Source organism: Somniosus microcephalus, chromosome 9, assembly GCF_052327205.1.
Source record: "Somniosus microcephalus isolate GS21.2 chromosome 9, FLI_Smic_1.0, whole genome shotgun sequence".
NCBI lineage: Eukaryota > Metazoa > Chordata > Chondrichthyes > Squaliformes > Somniosidae > Somniosus > Somniosus microcephalus.
Window position 1 is genome coordinate 148,977,760 of NC_140995.1, and position 21,891 is coordinate 148,999,650.

Genomic DNA, 21,891 nt, shown 5'->3' on the forward strand with positions numbered 1-21,891 from the left:
CCAACAGTCCCTTATATAGGTATGAGGGGCGAGATGGCCAAAATAGATTGGGACATTAGATTAAAAGGTATGATAGTAGATAAGCAGTGGCAAACATTTAAAGAAATATTCCAAAATTCTCAATTAATCTACATTCCATTGAGAAATAAAAACTCCATGGGAAAGATGATCCATCTGTGGCTAACTAAAGATGTTAAGGATAGTATTAGATTAAAAGAGGCTTACAATGTTGCAAAGAATAGTAGTAAGCCTGAGGATTGGGAGAGCTTTTGAAACCAGCAAAGGATGACCAAAAAATTGATAAAGGGAGAAAATAGAAAGAGTAAACTAGCAAGAAATATAAAAACAGATTGTAAGAGCTTCTACAAATAAGTAAAAAGGAAGAGAGTAGCAAAAGTAAACGTTAGTCCCTTAGAGGCTGAGACAGGTGAAATTATAATGGGGAATAAGGAAATGGCAGAGACTTAAAACAAATATTTTGCATCGGTTTTCACAGTAGAAGACACAAACAGCATACCAAAAATAGTGGGGAATCAAGGGGCTAATAAGAGTGAGGAACATAAAGTAATTAATATCAGTAGAGGAAAAAGTACTTGAGAAACTAATGGGACTAAAAGCTAACAAATCCCCTGGACCTGATGGTCTACATCCTAGGGTTCGAAAAGAGATGGCTGCAGAGACAGTGGATGCACTGGTCGTGATCTTCCAAAATTCCCTAGATTCTAGAACTGTCCCAGTGGATTGGAAGGTAGCAACTGTAACTCTGCTATTCAAGAAAGGAGGGAGGGAGAAAACAGGAACTACAGGCCTTTTATCCTGACATCATTCATTGGGAAAATGCTGGAATCCATTATTAAGGAAGTGGTAACAGGGCACTTAGAAAATCATAATATGATTCGGCAAAGTCAACAGTGCTTGTGCCTCAGCTATTTATAATCTATATTAATGACTTAGATGAAGGGACCGAGTGCAATGCATCCAAGTTTGCTGACGATACAAAGCTAGGTGGGAAAGTAAGCTGCGAGGAGGACACAAAGAGCCTGCAAAGGAATATAGACAGGTTAAATGAGTTGGCAACAAGGTGGCAGATGGAGTATAATGTGGGGAAATGTGAGGTTATTCACTTTGGTAGGAAGAATAGAAAAACAGAATATTTTTTAAATGGTGAGAAACTATTAAATGTTAGTGTTCAGAGAGATTTAGGTGTCCTCGCACAGGAGACACAGAGTTAGCATGCAGGTACCGCAAGCAAATAGGAAGGCAAATGACATGTTGGCCTTCATTGCACAGTTTTGGTCTCCTTATCGGAGAAAGGATATACTTGCCTTAGAGGTGGTGCAACAACGGTTCATTCAATTGATCCCTGGGATGAGAGGGTTGTCCTATGAGGAGAGATTGAGCCTATATTCTCTGGAGTTTAGAAGAATGAGAGGTGATCTCATTGAAATATACAAGATTCTGAGGGGGATTGACAGGGTAGATGCCGAGAGGTTGTTTCCCCTGGCTGGAGAGTGTAGAACTAAGGGGCATAGTTTCAGGATAAGGGGTTTGCCATTTAAGACTGAGATCAGGAGGAATTTCTTCACTCAGAGGGTTGTGAATCTTTGGAATTCTCTACCCCAAAGGGCTGTGGATGCTGAGTTGTTAATTATATTCAAGGCTGAGATAGATTGTTGGACTCTAGGCAGCAGAGTTTTGGGTGAGCTCAAGTTTACGGAGGTTGCAAGGTGAGAGGCTAGCCAGGAGAGCAGTGGACTAGTTGAGTCTCGAGGTAACAAAGGCATGGATGAGGGTTTCAGCAGCAGATCAGCTGAGGCAGGGCGGAGATGGGCAATGTTACAGAGGTGGAAGAGGAGAAGATATGGGGTCAGAAGCTCAGCTCAGGGTCAAATAGGACAAAAACAATCTGGTTCAGCCTCAGACAGTGGCCAGGGAGAGGGATGGAGTTGGTGGCTAGGGAACAAATTTAAGATCAACACCAAAAGAACAAAGGGAGAGGATTATTGTTCCACTTACTCCACTTTTTCCTTCATTTTTTCCCAACCATACAAAAACGCTCGTTAATCTTTTAGGTTTGAACATTGATGAGTCACCCACCTGAAAGGTTAACCCGTCATTTCTTTTTCTCAAAGCTGACTGATTTGATGCATACTTCCAGTACTTTGTTTAATTCAGATTTCCAGCATTTTCAATTTTTATTAATTCCTCAGTATCTGTGAGAATTAATTAACATATTTGTTTTCGTCGCTGGGACGATAAAACTTTAACCTGTGCTTTTGGCAGTTACTATGTATTTACACTATGGGGCAGGACAGAGGGCTGTGGATTTTGAAGTTGTCAATGAAACAAAACCAACAAATAGAACACACCTACTGGGAGAATCCTTTGCTTGAGAAAACACCCCTCAAAAGCCTTTACAATCTACAGAATTGCTCAGCTAACACCAAACCATTCAAAATCATCAGAAAGCTTTGTGACAACAAAAGAAAAACATTCTTTCAACGTTACTTACTCTGGGCAAATATTTTAATGAATGATGAATAAAGTAAAATATTTTTTGATTAAAAATTAAAGATTCGCTTTAATTTTACACATTACGTCACCTTCTGACATGGAGTGTTAAGTTTTGTACACAAGCCATCTTGGCTTTGCAAATAGTTGTTGACCAGCTCTGCCAAGGTTTGAAATGTTGCTCTTCTTGCAATAAAAAATCCACCTTCGTCCAACCGTCTGATTTTATAATGTTTCACAGTGTCCCCATCACGAACTGTAAAATATGTATGAAATACAGAAATAAACAAGGCAGCATTCATAATGCATTTTATTCAAAGCAGTATTCACACAGTGTAAACAGCTGATGCTTGTTTGGGGGACAGCAAAGTGAAAGAGATGGCCTAAATGAGTAAACCTAACCCGGAGTTCACATGTCTTTGGTCACTTTGATTTGAACTAAATCTGGACCAAAGTGTCTCCCCATAATGGGTCATTAGGGATCAGCTGGAAAAACAAACCAACAGAGACATTTAAAAAAATTTACAAAACTAAAGAGCAATTTGATGGCATGGGGTTGGGCAAAGATTTTCCTACAGTGCCGGGAGGTCCTTGTGGAGAAGGTCAGCAGGAGGAAGGGATATCGCTTCACAACTTATGGGAGGAGACTACCAACTGTAGACAGAGATGGCCAAGCAGATGAATGCACATAGCATCACAGAGGATTGGGCAACAGTTCAGGAAAAAAAAAATCAATGATTTGACCAGAGCTGCTAAGCTAAGATTCCTACTCGCATCTCTCTCAGCCCTGCACCACTCAACTGTAGCCTCAGTACTCAGAAGATCCTTGAATACTCTGCGCCCGCTACTGTCCTCACTTCTCCACATCTCCGCTGCTTTTTACTCTTAGCATCCAATTATGCTCTCCTAGCTTCACAACTCTTCAACAGGTCACACACCAACACATGTGGAAGATGCACTATAACTTGCTTTCACTCTTGCAAGCACCAGTTCTGAAATCGGCACCCCGCGTACAGTAGAGAGTCCGTTAGAGGGGTCTGCACTGGGTGAATCACCGAGCACAAGTGAGCTGGAGCAAGGGCAGGGAGAAAGAATGGCTCATGAACCAGCTCTCTAGAGGGCGAGCTCTGCGGTAGAGGGCACAAGTGACAAATTCCAGTGCCCAGCCTATAAATGAAGAGTAATAGCCGTGCACCAGCAACTACATGATGCATTGGGCTGCCAGGGACCTTCTGCACCATCAGACAATGTGGAGGAGTCCACCTTCAACTGGTGTGGGGTCTTTGCACATGACATCAAAACAATGCGGTCACCCATGGAGCGTGTGGTCACCTCTATGCACATTGCACCCTCAGTTATAGAGATTGTGATGAAAGCTCTGAAGGCTTCAATGGAAACTCAGACTAGCAGCATTCAGGGTCTGGGTTCCAACATGTTGTGCAGATACTAAGCTTGAGGGAAAGCATGGAAAGGGGTTTCCAAACCGTCATGTCTTTCCTGCAATCTGTTCTTGCACAGAGAAGTGAGAAAATCTGCCCCGTTGTTTTCCAGATTCAATATGTACTCCTTTTAGATTATACCTCCAGAGGCCCAGCGGTGCCTCCTAAATGAAGCATGGACACATTGAAAGTAGTACAGACACCGGTCCGATGGGATGCATTCGAGGTTGCTGAGGGAAGTAAGGGTAGAAATTGTGAAGGCTCTGGCCACAATCTTCCAATTTTCTTTATATATGGGAGTGGTGCCAGGGAACTGGAGGATTGCAAATGTTACACCCCTGTTCAAAAAAGGGGAAAGGCATAAAGCCGGCAATTACAGGCCAGTCAGCCTATGTCGGTAGTGGGGAAACAATTGGACACATTAATCCAGGATATAATTAATTGGCACTTGGACAAATATAGGTTAGTAAATGAAAGCCAGAACGGATTTGTTAAAGGCAATTTTTGTTTGACTAACTTGATTGAGTTCTTGATGAAGTAACAGAGAGGGTGGATGCGGGTAGCGTGGTTGATGTTGTGTATATGGACTTTCAAAAGGCACTCGATAAAGTATCACATAATGGCCCAGAAATTTGGCGCTCCACGGGTGAGTACGCATGGGGTACTCACCCGTAGGCCGAATGGAAGTGCGGGTTTCCTGCATGCACTGCAAACTGGCACTTCCAATCCTCTGAACGAAGGGGTTCAGAGGTCGAACGCGCGCGCAGGGGAGGCTGCGCGTGCGCTTTGAACTTAGTTTTTTTTTATACAGGTTTTCACGCGAGGTTAAGCCTGTAGGATTTACACATTTAAAAAGCAGGCATAAGGCCTGCTTTTTACAAGGTAAGTGGTCAATTAATTAAAATTAAAACATTTTTTCCACAGGTTTATTATTTTTAAATACTTTAAAGCAAGGTAAGTTTATTTTTAGCCCCGTTTTTTTAAAGAATTATTTCTCCAAAAATTTAAATTATTGTTTAAAATAGTTATTTAATGTAATTTGTAGTTTATTGAAAAAGTGCGATTAAAAAAAAAAATTATTTGAAGGTTTAATGCTATTTTGAGGCCCGTAGTATTCATAAGTTTAGACAGGTCTTCCTGTCAATCTTATGAATGGGCTTTTCCCTCCTCCGATTGGCTGCCCATGGCTCACGTCATCCCAGGGGACGCATCGCACTAACTACGCCCCTGGGACACGCAAGCAGAGCGCGCCGGCAGCTGGACCAGGCCCTGGAGCGGAATTCCACGGGGCCCTACAGCTCAACTGCTGGCGCGCAAGGTAAGTGCAGGTCGGGGGCTTGCACCTGCGGGAAGCCCCCTACCCAAATTTCTGGGCCAATAAACTTGTTAGCAAAGTTGAAGCCCATGGGATTAAAGGGTAGTGACTGCATAGATACAAAATTTGCTACGGCATAGAAAGACGACAGTAGTGGTGAACAGTTGTTTTTGATATATATTAATGACCTGGATTTAGGTATACAGGGCATAATTTCAAAGTTTGCAAATGACGCAAAACTTGGAAATGTAGTAAACAGTGTAAAAAAGTACACAGCAGGATGGCAAGCAATTGGGGTTATAAGGTTCGTCCATCCTGTACATATTCATATGTTGCCATCTAGCCTCACCACCATGTCCACTTCTCTCCTCCAGGTGAACAGAAATAGCAAATGACTGCTTGCACCCTAAGTGAATTTACCAAGTCTGTATTCCTATAGAAATTAAGGGACCCACCATAAAGTACTGGAGCATCATTGTATTTGATCAGCATGCTGGTGAGCATGAAATTATGTCAGTTTAATATATCTTTTGTGTTTCAGCATTTGTGAAAAGCTTTTGAAGCTGTTTTTCCTGATCTCCGTTGAAATGATCCAGTGCTTCCGGAAAAGCTTCTATAATAAGTAGGCGTTGAGATAAAACAACCAAAAGTCAGCAGTGGTTGCGACAAAAATAGATGTTTCGACCCATGAGACATATATTGGCTTTATATATAGATATCACTTTCATTTTGTGTCAGTTTAAGATCGAGACCAAACACTTCCTCGGAAAACTATAATGGCAGCTGGGAAATGTGTTATGATCCTAAATTATTCAAGTTATAAGTTCTTTGAAGAAGAAGGACAGAATTGCTGCAAAGTGTGAACAACAGACTATTAGATATTTCCATTGTGTACTTAATTGTGTAATTAAAATCGTTAACGCTTATAGTGCCAGACGATTAAAATTCAACCAACAACAACTTGCATTTATACAGTGCCTTTAATGTAGAAAGACATCCTAAGGTTCTTCACAGAGGCATAATCAGAAATAAATGGACACTGACCCAAGGAAGGAAATATTAGGATGGGTGACCAAAAGCTTAGTCAAAGAGGTAGGTTTTAAGGATAAGGGGAAGCTGGAGAGGCAGAATAGTTTGAGGACATTTCTGAGCTTGGGGCATGGATGGCTGAAGGCACGGCCGCCAACAGTGGGGTAAAGGAAGAGGGGGATGTACGGTAAACCATATCTCGAAAGATGGGGAGGTTGTAGGGCAGGAGGAGGTTACAATTATAGGGAGAGGTTACAAATATAGGCCACGAAGAGATTTAAACACAAGGATGGCAATTTTAGAAATTGCAAGGGGACCAGGAGCTTTTGCAGGTTAGCAAGGACAGGAGTGATGAGTGAGCGGGACGGTGTGAGTTGTGAAGAGAACAATAATTTATGTGGTAAAAGTTGGCATAAAATATCAAAAACATGTTGACAGAAAAACTCATTTCAGCAATTGAGTCTGTTGAGATTGTATGTTATGTCATGACTGCAAAACAGATCATGATCTATCTTTATATTCATAAGAAATACATATAGATACTAACCGCGTAAGTTCAAGCATCATCTGTGATTCCCTGTCATCACAGGATCCACAAGAGAATTAAGTTGCTTTCATTTTCCAAAATACAGAGACTTATTTACATCTAAGACAACAACAATCTATATCCAAGGTAAGCAAAATAAATGAAGAGCATCACAACCAGAAAGAGACATAACATAAAAATAAAAATTCAGAACACACAATAGACCAAACAAACAAAATGTGGACTGACACAAATCAGTTTTATTCTGTTCAAAAATTAAACTCCGAGTTCTCTCAAATGACTAATACATGTATACTACCAATTTTGTTCAGAGAAATTAAACAAATACTTTGGGCAGGATTTTCATTGGGCCGTGGAGGCGGGATTGGAGGCGTGTGGGGGATTAAAATCCTGAAATCGGGGGGCACGAACCCATCCCGCCTTCATGCCAGTTTCAAAGGAGGTGGGTACCCGGCCCGCACTGAGACCCGCTTCCCCGAGGCAGGAAGGGGATTCGTGCCAATTAACTGCCTGTTAACAGGTAGTTAACAGGCAGTTTTTAGCCTAATCCCTATTTTCATTCTTGAAGTGTGGGATTCCCGACTGCTCCAAACCATGCCAAGTTAGAGCAGGCTGGCCGTCGGGTTGAAGGACTTGGAGGGGTCGCGATGTCGGTGTTCAGGTGAGTGATGGGTGCATGAGCGCAAAGGTAAGTGTGTTTGGTGTGTCTAAAGTGTGTAAAGAAGTTTAAATTACCTGTACTTACCTTAACAGCCTTTCTTCCTCTAGGTTTCGGGAGTCCATCACTCAGCCGGCACTGAAAGCAAAATGGCTGCGAGCTGTCAAAAGTGACAGCCTTCAGCTTTCATTGCCGGTGACAGTTCTAACTGAGTCTGTGTAAAAGGACTCAGGTTAGAAGTCAGACTGTCAGTGTTTGACAGCTTCAAACAGCTGTGAAACACTGATATTTCATCTGTCAAGACCTCTTGACAGATGAAATTTCAGTCTGTGATGTCACCTGTTGCCGGGTGGCCCTTAATTGGCCTGCTGAGCCCACTGGGCGGGCTCAACAAGGTCAATCAAGGGAAAATCGCATGGATTGGCCGGACGTCGATGTAGGCGGGACTAAAACCCGAAAGTTGTAGTCCCGCCTCCTTCCCGACTGCTGAATGAAAACCGACCCCTCAATGTTTGACAGCTTCAAACAGCCGTCGAACGCTGATATTTCATCTGTCAAAAGGTCTTCACAGATGAAATATCAATCTGTGATGTCACCTGTTGCCGGGTGGCCATTAATTGGCCTGCTAAGCCCGCTGGGCAGGCTCAACAAGGTCAATCAAGTCAAAATCGCGTGGGTTGGCTACAACTCGATGGAGGCGGGACTACAACCCCGAAAGTTGTAGTCCCGCCTCCTACCCGCCTCCTCAATGAAAATCCAGCCCTTTGTGTCTGTCTTCATGGAAGAAGATGCAAAAAACTTCCTGGAAATAGTGGAGAACCAAGGCTCTAGCGAGAATGAGGAACTGAAAGAAATTAGTATTAGTAAAAAAATAGTACTGGAGAAATTAATGGGACTGAAAGCCAATAAATCCCCTGGACCTGATGGCCTTCCTCCTAGGGCTTTGAAAGAAGTGGCTATAGAGATAGTGGATGCATTGGTTGTCATTTTCCAAAATTCCATAGATTCTGGAACAGTTCCTGCGGATTGGAAGGTAGCAAATGTAACCCCACTATTTAAGAAAAGGAGGGAGAGAGAAAACAGGGGCTACAGACCAATTAGCCTGACATCAGTAGTAGGGAAAATGCTAGAATCTATTATTAATATCGTGACACTTAGAAAATAATAATAGGATTGGGTAGAGTCAACGTGGATTTATGAAAGGGAAATCGTGTTTGATAAATCTGTTGAGTTTTTTGAGATTGTAACTAGCAGAATAGATAAGGGGGAACCAGTGGATGTGGTATTATTTGGATTTTCAGAAGGCATTCGATAAGGTGCCACACAAGAGGTTATTAAACAAAATTAGGGCTCATGGGATTGGGGGTAATATACTAACATGGATTGAGGATTGGTTAATGGACAGAGAGTAGAAATAAATGGGTCATTTTCGGGTTGACAGGCTGTAACTAGTGGGTTACCGCAAGGATCAGTGCTTGGGCCTCAGCTATTCACAATCTACATCAATGATTTGGATGAGGGGACCAAATGTAATATATCCAAGTTTGCTGATGATACAAAGCTGGGTGGGAATGTAAGTTGTGAGGAGGATGCAAGGAGGTTTCAAGGGGATATAGACAGGCTAAGTGAGTGGGCAAGAACATGGCATATGGAAAATAATGTGGAGAAATATGAAGTTATCCACTTTGGTAGGAAAAATAGAAAAGCAGAGTATTTTTTAAATGGTGAGTGATTGGGAAATGTTGGTGTTCAGAGGGACCTGGGTGTCCTTGTACACAAATCACTGAAAGTTAACATGCAAGTACAGCAAGCAATTAGGAAAGCAAATGGTATGTTGGCCTTTATTACAAGAGGATTTGAGTATAAGAGTAAAGACATCTTACTGCAATTATATAGGGCCCTGGTGAGACCACACCTCGAGTATTGTGTATAGTTTTGGTCTCCTTACCTAAGGAGGGATAAACTTGCCATAGAGGTAGTGCAACGAAGATTCACCAGGCTGGTTCCTGGGATTGGGGGGGTTGTCCTATGAGGAGAGATTGAGTAGACTAGGCCTATATTCTATAAAGTTTAGAAGAATGAGAGGTGATCTCATTGAAACATACAAGATTCTTTCAGGGCTTGACAGGGTACATGCAGGGAGGATGTTTCCCCTGGCTGGGGAGTCTAGAACCAGGAGTCACAGTCTCAGAATAAGGGATCAACCACTTAGGACTGAGATGAGGAGAACTTTCTTCACTCAGAGGGTGGTGAATCTTTGGAATTCTCTACCCCAGAGGGCTGTGGAGACTCAGTCGTTGAGTATATTCAAGACAAAGATCAATAGATTTTTGAATATTGAGGGAATCAAGGGATATGGGGATAGTGCAGGAAAGTGGAGATGAGGTAGAAGATCAGCCATGAACTTACTGAATGGCGGAGCAGGCTCGAAGTGTCAAATGGCCGACTCCTGCTCCTATTTCTTATGTTCTGATGTTCTTATAAGCAGTTATCAGTAGAATATTCAGTACAAAAAAAATTCCTTTGCAAATTGGCGCCTTTACACTGCTGCTGGCCAGACTCATTGGAAGGTATTGGGCCAGACTGCACAATGATGAATCAGCTCCAGTATCACAGCTGGAGCCAATACATTAATCCAGAAAGTGAGGACAGAACTGGTCTAATTAGCAGCATGAGACTGGACCTACTCTTCCCTCTTCAGGCTGGTAGACTTGAGTTGCTATGTAGATTTTCATCATGTACAGCACAGCTGAGTGCTCCCTTATCCTTCAAAGATCACTGTGCACATATTTATTGTACAAATATGCACACAGTAGTGCCCCCAAGATTGCTACTGGATTGCAGCAGTCCTGAGCAGCAAAGAAGAGTGTTGCTGTTAGGAAGTGCTTTACTTTTTTTTAAAATTGGAATCATCAAGGGAAGGGATATTATCACAAATGGAACTCTTTCCATTTAAGCCTTTCGTGCTATCTCTTTTATATCACTATATTATTACCAGTGTAATATTTTTTTCCATTTCCCACACCAACTATCCTGTGGCTTCTCTGTGTGAGACTGCCAATGAGTTTTAAATTAAGGAAAGTTTTGAACTGGATTGAGACTGCCCAAACTTGTTTCCCTTAGAGAAGACAGACCAGCCTGGGCAAGGTTCAAACTGAGGTCCAAGAGGTGAAAGGCCCAACTGCTCCCAGTAAGAAATGCTTCAACCCTGTAGATACAGGTGAACCTATTTTATTTGATGTGCTCATAGTACAATAGCATCACAACCCCAGTAATATGACCAAAAATCCATCTCACTATTCAGATACTTTAAGAAGATATTGAAGATCTCATGGCACTATTTGAAAAGTAGGATTCTCCCTTCCACAAAACAAAGAATAACTGGTCATTCATCATATTGCTCTTTGTCTGATGCTCTACATTTGCAGTGACTGCCATAGGCACTACACTTAAAAAAAGGTGATTCACTGTAGGAAGTTCTTTGAGATATTTTGGTGTGAAAGGGACTACATAAATGCAAGTTTTAACTTTAAAATAAAAACAAGACTGATATGATAGTGTTCATTATCCAAGATTCCCAAAATCAGCCTTTGTAATAATGTTCAGATGGAACCAAATAGGAGGGCAGTTCTCCCAATGTGCTGGTTAACAGTTATCCTTCAACTCACATCACTAATAGATTATCTCGTCATTTATTGCTGTTTGTGGGGCCTTGCTGTTTGCAAATTAGCTGCAACATTTAAGCGTTTCAACAGCGACCATACTTCAAAAGTATTCCAATGGCTGAAGTACTTTGGGACATTCTGAGGTCATGAAAGGCACTAAATGAATGCAAATTATTTATTTACACTGTAGCTCAACATGTCAAACATAGCTGTGGTTCCTTTCTGTTCTGTTTTGCATCAACCATCTCTACAAAAGTACAGTATAAAGTTTGTGTGCAACATTCACCAGATCTCCATTATGAAACCATTGCCCTTTGATAAGCTATCTGCTTTGTTTTGTTGGGACAGTTAAGTTAAATTAACTGAACCCCGTTAAATTAAGATTAACATAGTTGTTATGTTTATTGAGAACTAGTAGAAACTAAAAGCATTGCCCACCAATTATTGGTTTTATGTTGTGAGATGTAAAATAAAATAAAATATTTTAGATGTAGAAGAAAACAAGAATATTGATCATAGAATAATAGAATGGTTACCGAACAAAAGGAGGCCATTCGTTCCATCGAGCCCGTGCCGGCTCTCTGCAAGAGCACTTTAGCTAGTCCCACTCCCCCGCCCTTTTCAAGTAGTTCTGCAATTTTTTTTCCTTCAGGTACTTACCCCATTCCCTTTTAAAACCCACAATTGAATCTGCCTTCACCACCCTTCCAGGCAGTGAATTTCAGATCCTAACCACTTGCTGCGTAAAAAAGTTTTTCCTCATGTCGCCTTTGGTTCTTTTGCCAATCACCTTAAATCTCTGTCCTCCATTAAAACAGTGACTACACTTCCAAAAAAAAAGTACTTTGGGACGTCCGGTGGTCGTGAAAGGCACTATACAAATGCAAGTCTTTCTTTTTTCCTCTGGTTCTCGACCCTTCTGTCCAGACCCCTCATGATTTTAAACACCGCTATCAAATCTTCTCTCAATCTTCTCTGTTCTAAAAAGAGAACAACCCCAGCTTCTCCAGTCTGTCCACGTAACTGAAATCCCTCATCCCTGGAACCATTCTTGTAAATCTTTTCTGCACCCTTTCTAAGGCCTTCACATCCTTCCTAAAGTGTGGTGCCCAGAATTGGACCAGTGTTTTATAAAGGTTCATCATAATTTCCTTGCTTTTGTACTCTATGCCTCTATTTATGAAGCCCAGGATCCCGTATACTTTTTTTAACCGCTTTCTCAACCTGCCCTGCCACCTTCAACGATTTGTGCACATATACCCCCAGGTCTCTCTGTTCATGCACCCCCTTTAGAATTGTACCCTTTAGTTTATATTGCCTTTCCTTGTTCTTCCTACCAAAACGTATCATTTCGCACTTTTCTGCGTTAAATTTCATCTGCCACATGTCCACCCATTCTACCAGCCTCTCCATGTCTTCTTGAAGTCTATCACTATCCAGCGAATATTTCCAAATTCGCTGACGACACTAAACTAGGAGGAGGGGTGGGCTCTGATGAGGATGTCAGGAGGCTACAGTGCGATTTGGACAGGTTGGGAGAATGGGCGGATACGTGGCAGATGCACTATAATGTGGATAAATGCGAGGTTATCCACTTTGGGGGTAAAAACAGGAGGGTAGATTATTATCTAAATGGCAATAGATTGGGAGATGGGGAAGTGCAGAGGGACCTGGGTGTTCTTGTGCACCAGTCACTGAAGGAGAGCATGCAGGTGCAACAGGCGATTAAGAAGGCAAATGGTATGTTGGCCTTCATATCAAGGGGGTTCGAGTATAGGAATAGGGATACCTTACTACAGCTGTACAAGGTGCTGGTGAGACCGCATCTGGAGTATTGTGTACAGTTTTGGTCGCCCCATCTGCGGAAGGATGTTCTTGCCATGGAAAGAGTGCAGCGGCGATTCACCAGGCTGATACCTGGAATGGCGGGAATGACCTACGAGGAGAGATTGAATAGTTTGGGCTTGTACTCACTGGAGTTTAGAAGATTGAGAGGGGATCTCATCGAAACATATAAAATTATGGCAGGCCTGGACAGGCTGAATTCAGAGAGAATGTTTCCAATGGCAGGGGAGCACAGAACCAGGGGCCACAGTCTAAAAATAGCGGGCAAATCATTTAAAACAGAGATGAGGAAGAATTTCTTCACTCAAAGAGTGGTGAGCCTGTGGAATTCCCTGCCACAGAGGGCTGTGAAGGCTAATTCAATAAATATTTTCAAGAGAGAATTGGATATATTTCTGAAGGCTAAGGGGATTAAGGGTTACGGAGAAAAGGCGGGGACGGGGTACTGAACTGGTAAGATCAGCTAAGATCTCAGAGGAAGATCAGCCATGATCTCATTGAATGGCGGAGCAGGCTCGAAGGGCCGAATGGCCTACTCCTGTTCCTATCTCTATGTTTCTATGTTTCTATGTTTACCCCCAGGTCTCTCTGTTCATGCACCCCCTTTAGAATTGTACCCTTTAGTTTATATTGCCTTTCCTTGTTCTTCCTACCAAAACGTATCATTTCGCACTTTTCTGCGTTAAATTTCATCTGCCACATGTCCACCCATTCTACCAGCCTCTCCATGTCTTCTTGAAGTCTATCACTATCCTTCCAAGTTTTGTGTCATTTGCAAATTTTGAAATTGTGCCCTGTACACCCAAGTCTAAGTCATTAATATATATCAAGAAAAGCAGTGGTCCTAGTACCGACCCCTTGGGAACACCACTGTTTACCTTCCTCCAGTCTGAAAAACAACCATTCACCACTACTCTCTGTTTCCTGTCACTTAGCCAACTTCGTATCTATGCTGCCACTGTCCCTTTTATTTCATGGGCTTCAACTTTGCTGGCAAGCCTATTATGTGGCACTTTATCAAACGCCTTTTGGAAGTCTATGTACACCACATCAACCACATCTGTTACCTCATCAAAAAACTCAATCAAGTTAGTTAAACACGATTTGCCTTTAACAAATCCATGCTGGCTTTCCTTAATTAATCCATACTTGTCCAAGTGACTCTTAATTTTGTCCCGGATTATCATTTCCAAAAGCTTCCCCACTACCGAGGTTAAACTGACTGGCCTGTAGTTGCTGAGTTTATCACATTTGCAATTCTCCAGCCCTCTGGCACCACCCCCGTATCCAATGAGGATTGGAAGATTATGTCTAGTACCTTCACAATTTCCACCTTTACTTCCCTCAGTATCCTAGGATGCATCCTATCTGGTCCTGGTGACTTATCTACTTTAAGTACAGCCAGCCTTATACTCTCTGTTTGCCCCTCTTATTTCCTTTTTCACTTCTCTGAACTTTCTATATTCAGCCTGGTTCCCACTTTTATTCTCAACCTGACATCTGTCATATGCCCCCTTTTTCCGCTTCATCTTACTCTCTATCTCTTTCGTCATCCGGGGAGTTATGTCTTTGGTTGCCCTACCTTTTCCCCCTTGTGGGAATGTACCTCGACTGTACCTGACCCATCTCCTCTTTAAAGGCAGCTCATTATTCGATTACAGTTTTGCCTACCAATCTTTGATTCCAATTTACCCGGGCCAGATCCATTCTCAACCCACTGAAATTGGCTTACCTCCAATTAAATACATTTACTCTAGATTGCTCCCTGTCCTTTTCCATAGCTAGTCTAAACCTTATGATACTCTGATCACTGTTCCCTAAATATTCCCCTACTGACACTTGCTCTACTTGACCCACCTCATTCCCCAGAACCAGATCCAGCAATGCCTCCTTCCTCGTTGGGCCAGAAACATACTGATCAAGAAAGTTCTCCTGAACACACCTGAGATTCTTCCCCTCTCTGCCCTTTACACTATTACTATCCCAGTCTATATTAGGATAGTTGATGTCCCCCATTATCACTACTCTATAGTTCTTGCACCTCTGTAATTTCCCTGCAAATCTGATCATTAATCATTGTTCAAATGGCTAAAACCACTTCACAATGGCAATGTATTCGCCTACCCTTCAATTATCCAATCTATTACTGCGAACATTATTTCTTCATCATGCTGTTGTCCATTTCCTGACTTTTTTCCCTGAGAACTTACATCGCAAGGACATTGTGATAAAAATGCTAACTTCCGGGAAGTTATGTCATCACTTCCTGTGAACTATGAACTATGAACTGTGTAATTACCTCACTTCCTGTAAATGTCACTTCCTGTTGGACTGGTATAAATACTGGTCTGTTCAGTATTGTAAGAGGCTTCTACCAGAGGCATGGTAAAGACCTCTCTTGTATATAGTGTGTTTATAAGTTACTTAAAGCTTACTTTAAAGTTACTTGATGGTAAGTCTCCTTTTTCTTACATCAATTTAAGTAACTTAGTATTTACACTGACAAATACTAGACCTTCAGACAAACTCGGAAGTTAAGGATCCAGGGAACCACCCATCATGGAGAAAATCCTTAGACCTATTCGTCTGGACTTGGACCCGAATACACCAGCAGCTGGCAGGGTATGGAAGCATTGGTATCGTACTTTTGAGAATTTTCTGGATGAATGTAAAGTGGATGCTCCTGCTAAATTGAAGATACTTGTCAATTATGTGACCCCAAAAGTGTTCGAATATGTTGATGACTGGGATAATTACGAAGAGGTGATTCGGGCACTTAAGAAACTGTATGCGAAGACCCCAAATGAGGTCTATGCTAGACATCTACTGGCCACAGCCCGACAAGGGCCAGGGGAATCAATTGACGAATTCCTGCAAGAACTTCGCAGGCTCAGCGTAGATTGTAACTTTCAGGCAGCCTCAGCTGAGCTGTACCGCCAAGAAATGATTCGTGATGCTTTCATCTGCGGGATTGCCTCTCCATTTATACGCCAGCGTCTACTAGAAAGTAAAACACTTGAGCTACAAAAAGCTTTTGAACTAGCTTGTTCACTGGATTTGGCAAAGAGAAATGCAGACCTCTATCAGCTGCCCAGATCTCGATCTGCTGCTGTAGCTGCAACCAGACAATTCAAGCGGTCTCCGGTGAACCCTATCATGGGGGAATCTAATTCTGATAATTCTGATGAAGAAGAGGAGGACGACCCCACTTTAGCAGCCTCTTGGCAATCTAGGAAGGAATGCTTCTTTTGTGGAGATGCTTTTCACCCTAGGAAAACCTGCCCTGCTCGCAATGCAATCTGCAGTTATTGCGGGAAAAAAGGACACTTTGCTAAAGTTTGCCTATCAAGGGCCTCTACGAGGGCCAATCCAGCTAAGGCCTACCGAACTGCCCCAATTAGGGCCTATCAAGATGCTCCAGCTAGGACCTATCAAGCTTCCTCTCGAGCTCTCTCCCGAAGAAGCACACCGAGAGTTTTAGCCACTCTCTGTGCAACGACACCAATTACAGCTGCTTGCCCACAGAACCTGTCTCAGGCAGCCACAAAAATTTCAATTAAAGGGCATACCTTAGATGCCTTAATTGACTCAGGAAGTACTGATAGTTTCATTAAGGAACAGATTGTTGCGAAATTGAAACTACATGTCTTCCCATCGGACCAGGCAATTGCGATGGCCCAGTCATCACTTAATACCAGAATCTCCGGCTTTTGTGTTGTTGATATGACACTTCATGGTCGTATGTATCCCTCCACCCGACTTTCAGTGCTCAAAGACTTATGTAGTGATCTCCTCTTAGGGCTGGACTTCCAAAAACAGCATAAGAAACTCACCATTGAGTTTGGTGGATCCAAACCCGGACTTACTATTTCTAATATACCATCTAAATTACCATTTTGTGCATTATCAGCAGCTTCACTTGATGAACCCTCATTATTTGCCAGTATTCCGCCTCAATGCCAACCGATAATAACGAAATCGCGGCGCTTTAATCAGGGAGACCAATCTTTTATTGCGGCTGAAATCTCTCGACTTCTAGCAGAGGATATCATTGAACCATGTTCGTCGCCCTGGCGGGCTCAAGTCGTCATTGTCAAGAACCCTCTAAAACCTCACAAACAGCGACTATGCATCGATTATTCGCAAACCATCAATCAATATACCGACTTGGACGCCTACCCATTGCCACGCATTGATGATATGGTTAATAAACTGGCCGAATACAAAGTGTTCTCAACTTACGATTTAAAAAGTGCCTATCATCAGTTACCCTTGAAGGTCTCAGATAAGCAGTACACAGCCTTTGAGGCTAATGGACGGCTGTACCAATTTCGTCGCCTCCCATTCGGGGTTACTAATGGAGTGGCTGTCTTTCAACGGGCAATGGATGGCCTGGTTAAGCAGGAAAACCTAAGGGACACTTTTCCCTATCTTGATAACATTACCATTGCAGGTCACGATCAACAGGAACACGACTCCAACCTCCAAAAATTTCGGGATGCCCTCCATCGCCGTAATTTGACCCTGAATGAATCCAAATCTGTTGAGTCGCAACCGACCATCAACATCCTTGGCTACTGCGTAGGCAATGGTATCATTAAGCCAGACCCAGAAAGACTTCGCCCGCTCCAAGAGCTCCCGTCACCTAAGAATCCGGCTTCTTTACGTCGGGCTCTCGGTCTGTTTGCATACTACGCTAAATGGATTCCTCATTTTTCGGACAAAATCCAACCCTTGCTGCATGCTAGATCATTTCCACTGGGAACAGCGGCTGTTGCAGCCTTTAACCTTCTCAAAAAACAGTTGGAGAAAGCGGCTCTTCACTCCATCGATGAGAATCTCCCTTTCGTGGTTGAATGTGATGCCTCGGAGGTGGCGATCTCGGCTACTCTGAATCAGGAAGGTCGTCCTGTAGCATTTATGTCCAGGACCTTACAAGGTGCCGAGCTACATTATCCTCCGGTTGAGAAAGAAGCCACAGCCATCATAGAGGCAGTACGGAAGTGGAACCATTTTCTAGCTCGCCAGCATTTTACATTGATCACGGACCAACGATCAGTCGCCTTCATGCTCGATAATCGAAAACGAACCAAAATTAAGAATAATAAAATACAACTTTGGAGGATGGAACTGGCCTCTTTTGGTTATACCATTCTCTATCGGCCTGGCAAGGAGAATGTGGCCCCGGACACCCTCACACGGGCATTCTGCTCCACTATGTCATCCTCCACTCTCATGGATGTCCACAATGGTTTGTGTCATCCTGGCGTTACGCGCATGCTACATTTCGTACGATCACGGAATCTCCCTTTTTCCACTGGAGATGTAAAAAAAATATGCTCAGAATGCCGGCTTTGTGCGGAATTAAAACCTCAGTTCTTCCGCCCCTCAGATGGTATACTCATACATGCAACCCAACCGATGCAACGACTTAGCATCGATTTTAAGGGCCCAGTGCCCTCTTCAACTCGGAACACATATTTGCTCACCATGATCGACGAATATTCACGTTTTCCGTTTGCCTTCCCCTGCTCCAATATGCTGGCGTCCACAGTAATCTGCTGCCTTGAGCAGGTATTTTCTCTCTGTGGCATGCCGGCTTATATTCACTCAGATCGGGGTCCATCCTTTATGTCAAGGGAACTCAAGGACTACCTCTCAGAACGGGGAATTGCTACAAGCAAAACAACACCATACCATCCCATCGGAAATGGGCAGGTAGAGAGGTATAACGGTATCATCTGGAATTCCGTACGTCTCGCTTTAAGATCTCGGGGCCTACCAGACCAGCAATGGGAAACAGTGCTTCCGGATGCATTGCACTCTATACGGTCCCTGCTTTCTACAGCCACAAATACTACACCTCATGAGCGGTTCTTTGGATTCCAGCGTCGCTCATCTCATGGAACATCACTCCCGTCATGGCTAACTACTCCTGGACCTGTATTACTCCGAAGATACGTTCGGACGTCTAAAAATGACCCTCTTGTAGACGAGGTCGAACTAACCGAGGCCAACCCCACCTATGCAAACATACGATATTCCGACGGCCGAGAATCTACCGTATCATTACGGGATCTGGCTCCCTGCCCACCAGGACCTAGTGGGACATCGGGTGATGGCATTTCACCAGGAAACTCTTGGGACCTATCGGGTACCCCTCTCCAGGATCCTGATCGGACACCAACTAGCTTGGTGCCGGTAGAACCCCGTGCTCAAGGTTACGACCCTCCCAGTACCGCGCATGAAAGTACTGATCCGCCACAGACCAGCTCTGCACCTCCCTCTGAACAGAGGCAGTCCGACTTTGAACCTATTGGGGCTCGTACTCGAAGCCATGATCTCCCCGACCCTTCACAGGGCAATCCAGGCCACACAGACTCTGACCAATGGCCAACCGCATGTAAGCGGACCAGCGACCCTCTACGACGGGAATCCAAACGGGTGCGACTCTTCCTTGTTCGGCGGCTACGGACCAAAAGGTAGACCACAGCCTCCTAATCCTGCAGGAGGGAAGAATGTGATAAAAATGCTAACTTCCGGGAAGTTATGTCATCACTTCCTGTGAACTATGAACTATGAACTGTGTAATTACCTCACTTCCTGTAAATGTCACTTCCTGTTGGACTGGTATAAATACTGGTCTGTTCAGTATTGTAAGAGGCTTCTACCAGAGGCATGGTAAAGACCTCTCTTGTATATAGTGTGTTTATAAGTTACTTAAAGCTTACTTTAAAGTTACTTGATGGTAAGTCTCCTTTTTCTTACATCAGACATTATGCATTACAAGTGTAGAAAGTCAAGTAATAAGTAATCAATAATGCACTCAAATGTATGGACAATTAGTGTATAATACATTTGGGAATTGTTTGCATGGCAGACAAACATGCATTTGGAAATAAATATATTTGATGTTATGTTTAGAGCAGGAGTAGACCATTTGGCCCCTCGAGCCCGCTCCGCCATTTAATGAGATCATGGCTGATCTGATCGTGGGCTCAGCTCCATTTCCCTGCCCACTCCCCATAGCCCATCACTCCCTTATTGTTCAAAAATCTGTCTCTCTCCACCTTAAATATATTCAATGATCCAGCCACCACAGCTCTCTGGGGCAGAGAATTCCACAGATTTACAACCTTCTGAGAGAAGAAATTCCTCCTCATCTCAGTTTTAAATGGGCGACCCCTTATCCTGAAACTATGCCCCCTCGTTCTAGATTCCCCCATGAGGGGAAACATCTTTTCTGCATCTAACTTGTCGAGTCCCCTCAGTATCTTATATGTTTCAATAAGATCACCTCTCATTCTTCTAAACACAATGAGTATAGGCCCAATCTGCTCAACCTTTCTTCATAAATCAACCCCTTCATCTCAGGAATCAACCTCGTGAACCTTCTCTGTACTGCCTCCAATGCAAGTATATCCCTCCTTAAATAAGGAGGCCAAAACTGTACACAGTACTCCAGATGTGGTCTCACCAATACCCTGTACAGTTGTAGCAGGACTTCCCTGCTTTTATATTCCAACCCCCTTGCAATAAAGGCCAAAATTCCATTTGCCTTCCTGATTACTTGCTGTACCTGCATGCTAACTTTTTGTGTTTCATGCACAATGACCCCCAGGTCCCTCTGTACTGCAGCATTTTGAAATCTCTCTCTATTTAAATAATAATTTGCTTTTTTATTTTTCTTACCAGTGGATAACCTCACACTTTCCCACATTATACTCCATCTGCCAACTGTTTGCCCACTCACTTAACCTATCTATATCCCTTTGCAGATTCTTTGTGTCCTCGTCACAACTTGCTTTCCCACCTATCTTTGTATCATCAGCAAATTTGGCTACATTACACTCGGACCCTTCATCCAAGTCATTAATATAGATTGTAAATAGTTGAGGCCCCAGCACTGATCCTTGTGGCACCCCACTAGTTACCATTTGCAAACTGGAAAATGACCCATTTATCCAGACTCTCTATTTTCTGTTAGTTAGCCAATCCTCTAATCATGCTAATATATTACCCCCAACCCCGTGCGCTCTTATCTTGTGTAGTAATCTTTTATGTGGCACCTTATCAAATGCCTTCTGGAAATCCAAATACACCACATCCACTGGTTCCCCTTTATCCACCCTACTCGTTACATCCTCAAAAATGGTGCACAGCTCCTATATCATATGCATGCTAATTCTGCATTCCAACACAAGTTACACAGCATCACTTGGTAAATTTACAAAATGAACAAAAGGACTTCTGATTTACATGTGACTTAGAATGAAATCTCTGAATTTCATACATTCAGTGCTGCTGTATAATTTGATGAAAACATTTATAAGCCACTAGGTGGCAGAAGATAGTTTAACTTTTTAAAAGGTGCTTTATATTCCAGGAAAAACTAGTAGTTGCACCTTTTTCAAATTTGTATTTAAAAAAATGTAACAACTAAGATTATTCAGTGGCCCGCTAAATACAAAGGAGTCAAATTCCCTTTGTCATTCAGTTGGGCTACCACCATAACTCCTGCGAGAGTCCAGTGGAATGGTTTGGAAGAGGAGCCAGGACCAGGAAAGCATCATTTGGAATTCCAGTTCAGTCTTGTAAGGGGTGGAGTCTCTGCCATCCTTTAAAAGGCCACTTAGATCGATGGGGAAGCGTCAGGGGCTCCCTACACTGGCAATTCCCGCTTCCACAGTGTCACTGTGGCTCAGTCGTAGCATTCTCGAAGGTTGTGGGTTCAGGTCCTACTCTAGAGACTTGAGCACAAAAATCTAGTCTGACACTCCAACGCAGTACTGAGGGAGTGCTGCACTGTCAGAGGTGCCGTCTTTCGGATGAGACGTTAAACCGAGGCCCCATCTGCTCTCTCAGGTGGATATAAAAGATCC

At 43.1% G+C, this 21,891-nt stretch overlaps 1 protein-coding gene across 1 annotated transcript in view; it reads right to left on the minus strand.

The window, feature by feature from the left end:
• frk (fyn-related Src family tyrosine kinase) overlaps positions 1-21,891 on the minus strand; it is a 168,208-nt gene that overhangs the window by 31,564 nt on the left and 114,753 nt on the right. The window contains exon 3 of the mRNA XM_085997357.1: positions 2,604-2,767. Coding sequence (XP_085853483.1) covers positions 2,604-2,767 — 164 coding nt within the window. The remainder of the gene's footprint in view (positions 1-2,603; positions 2,768-21,891) is intronic.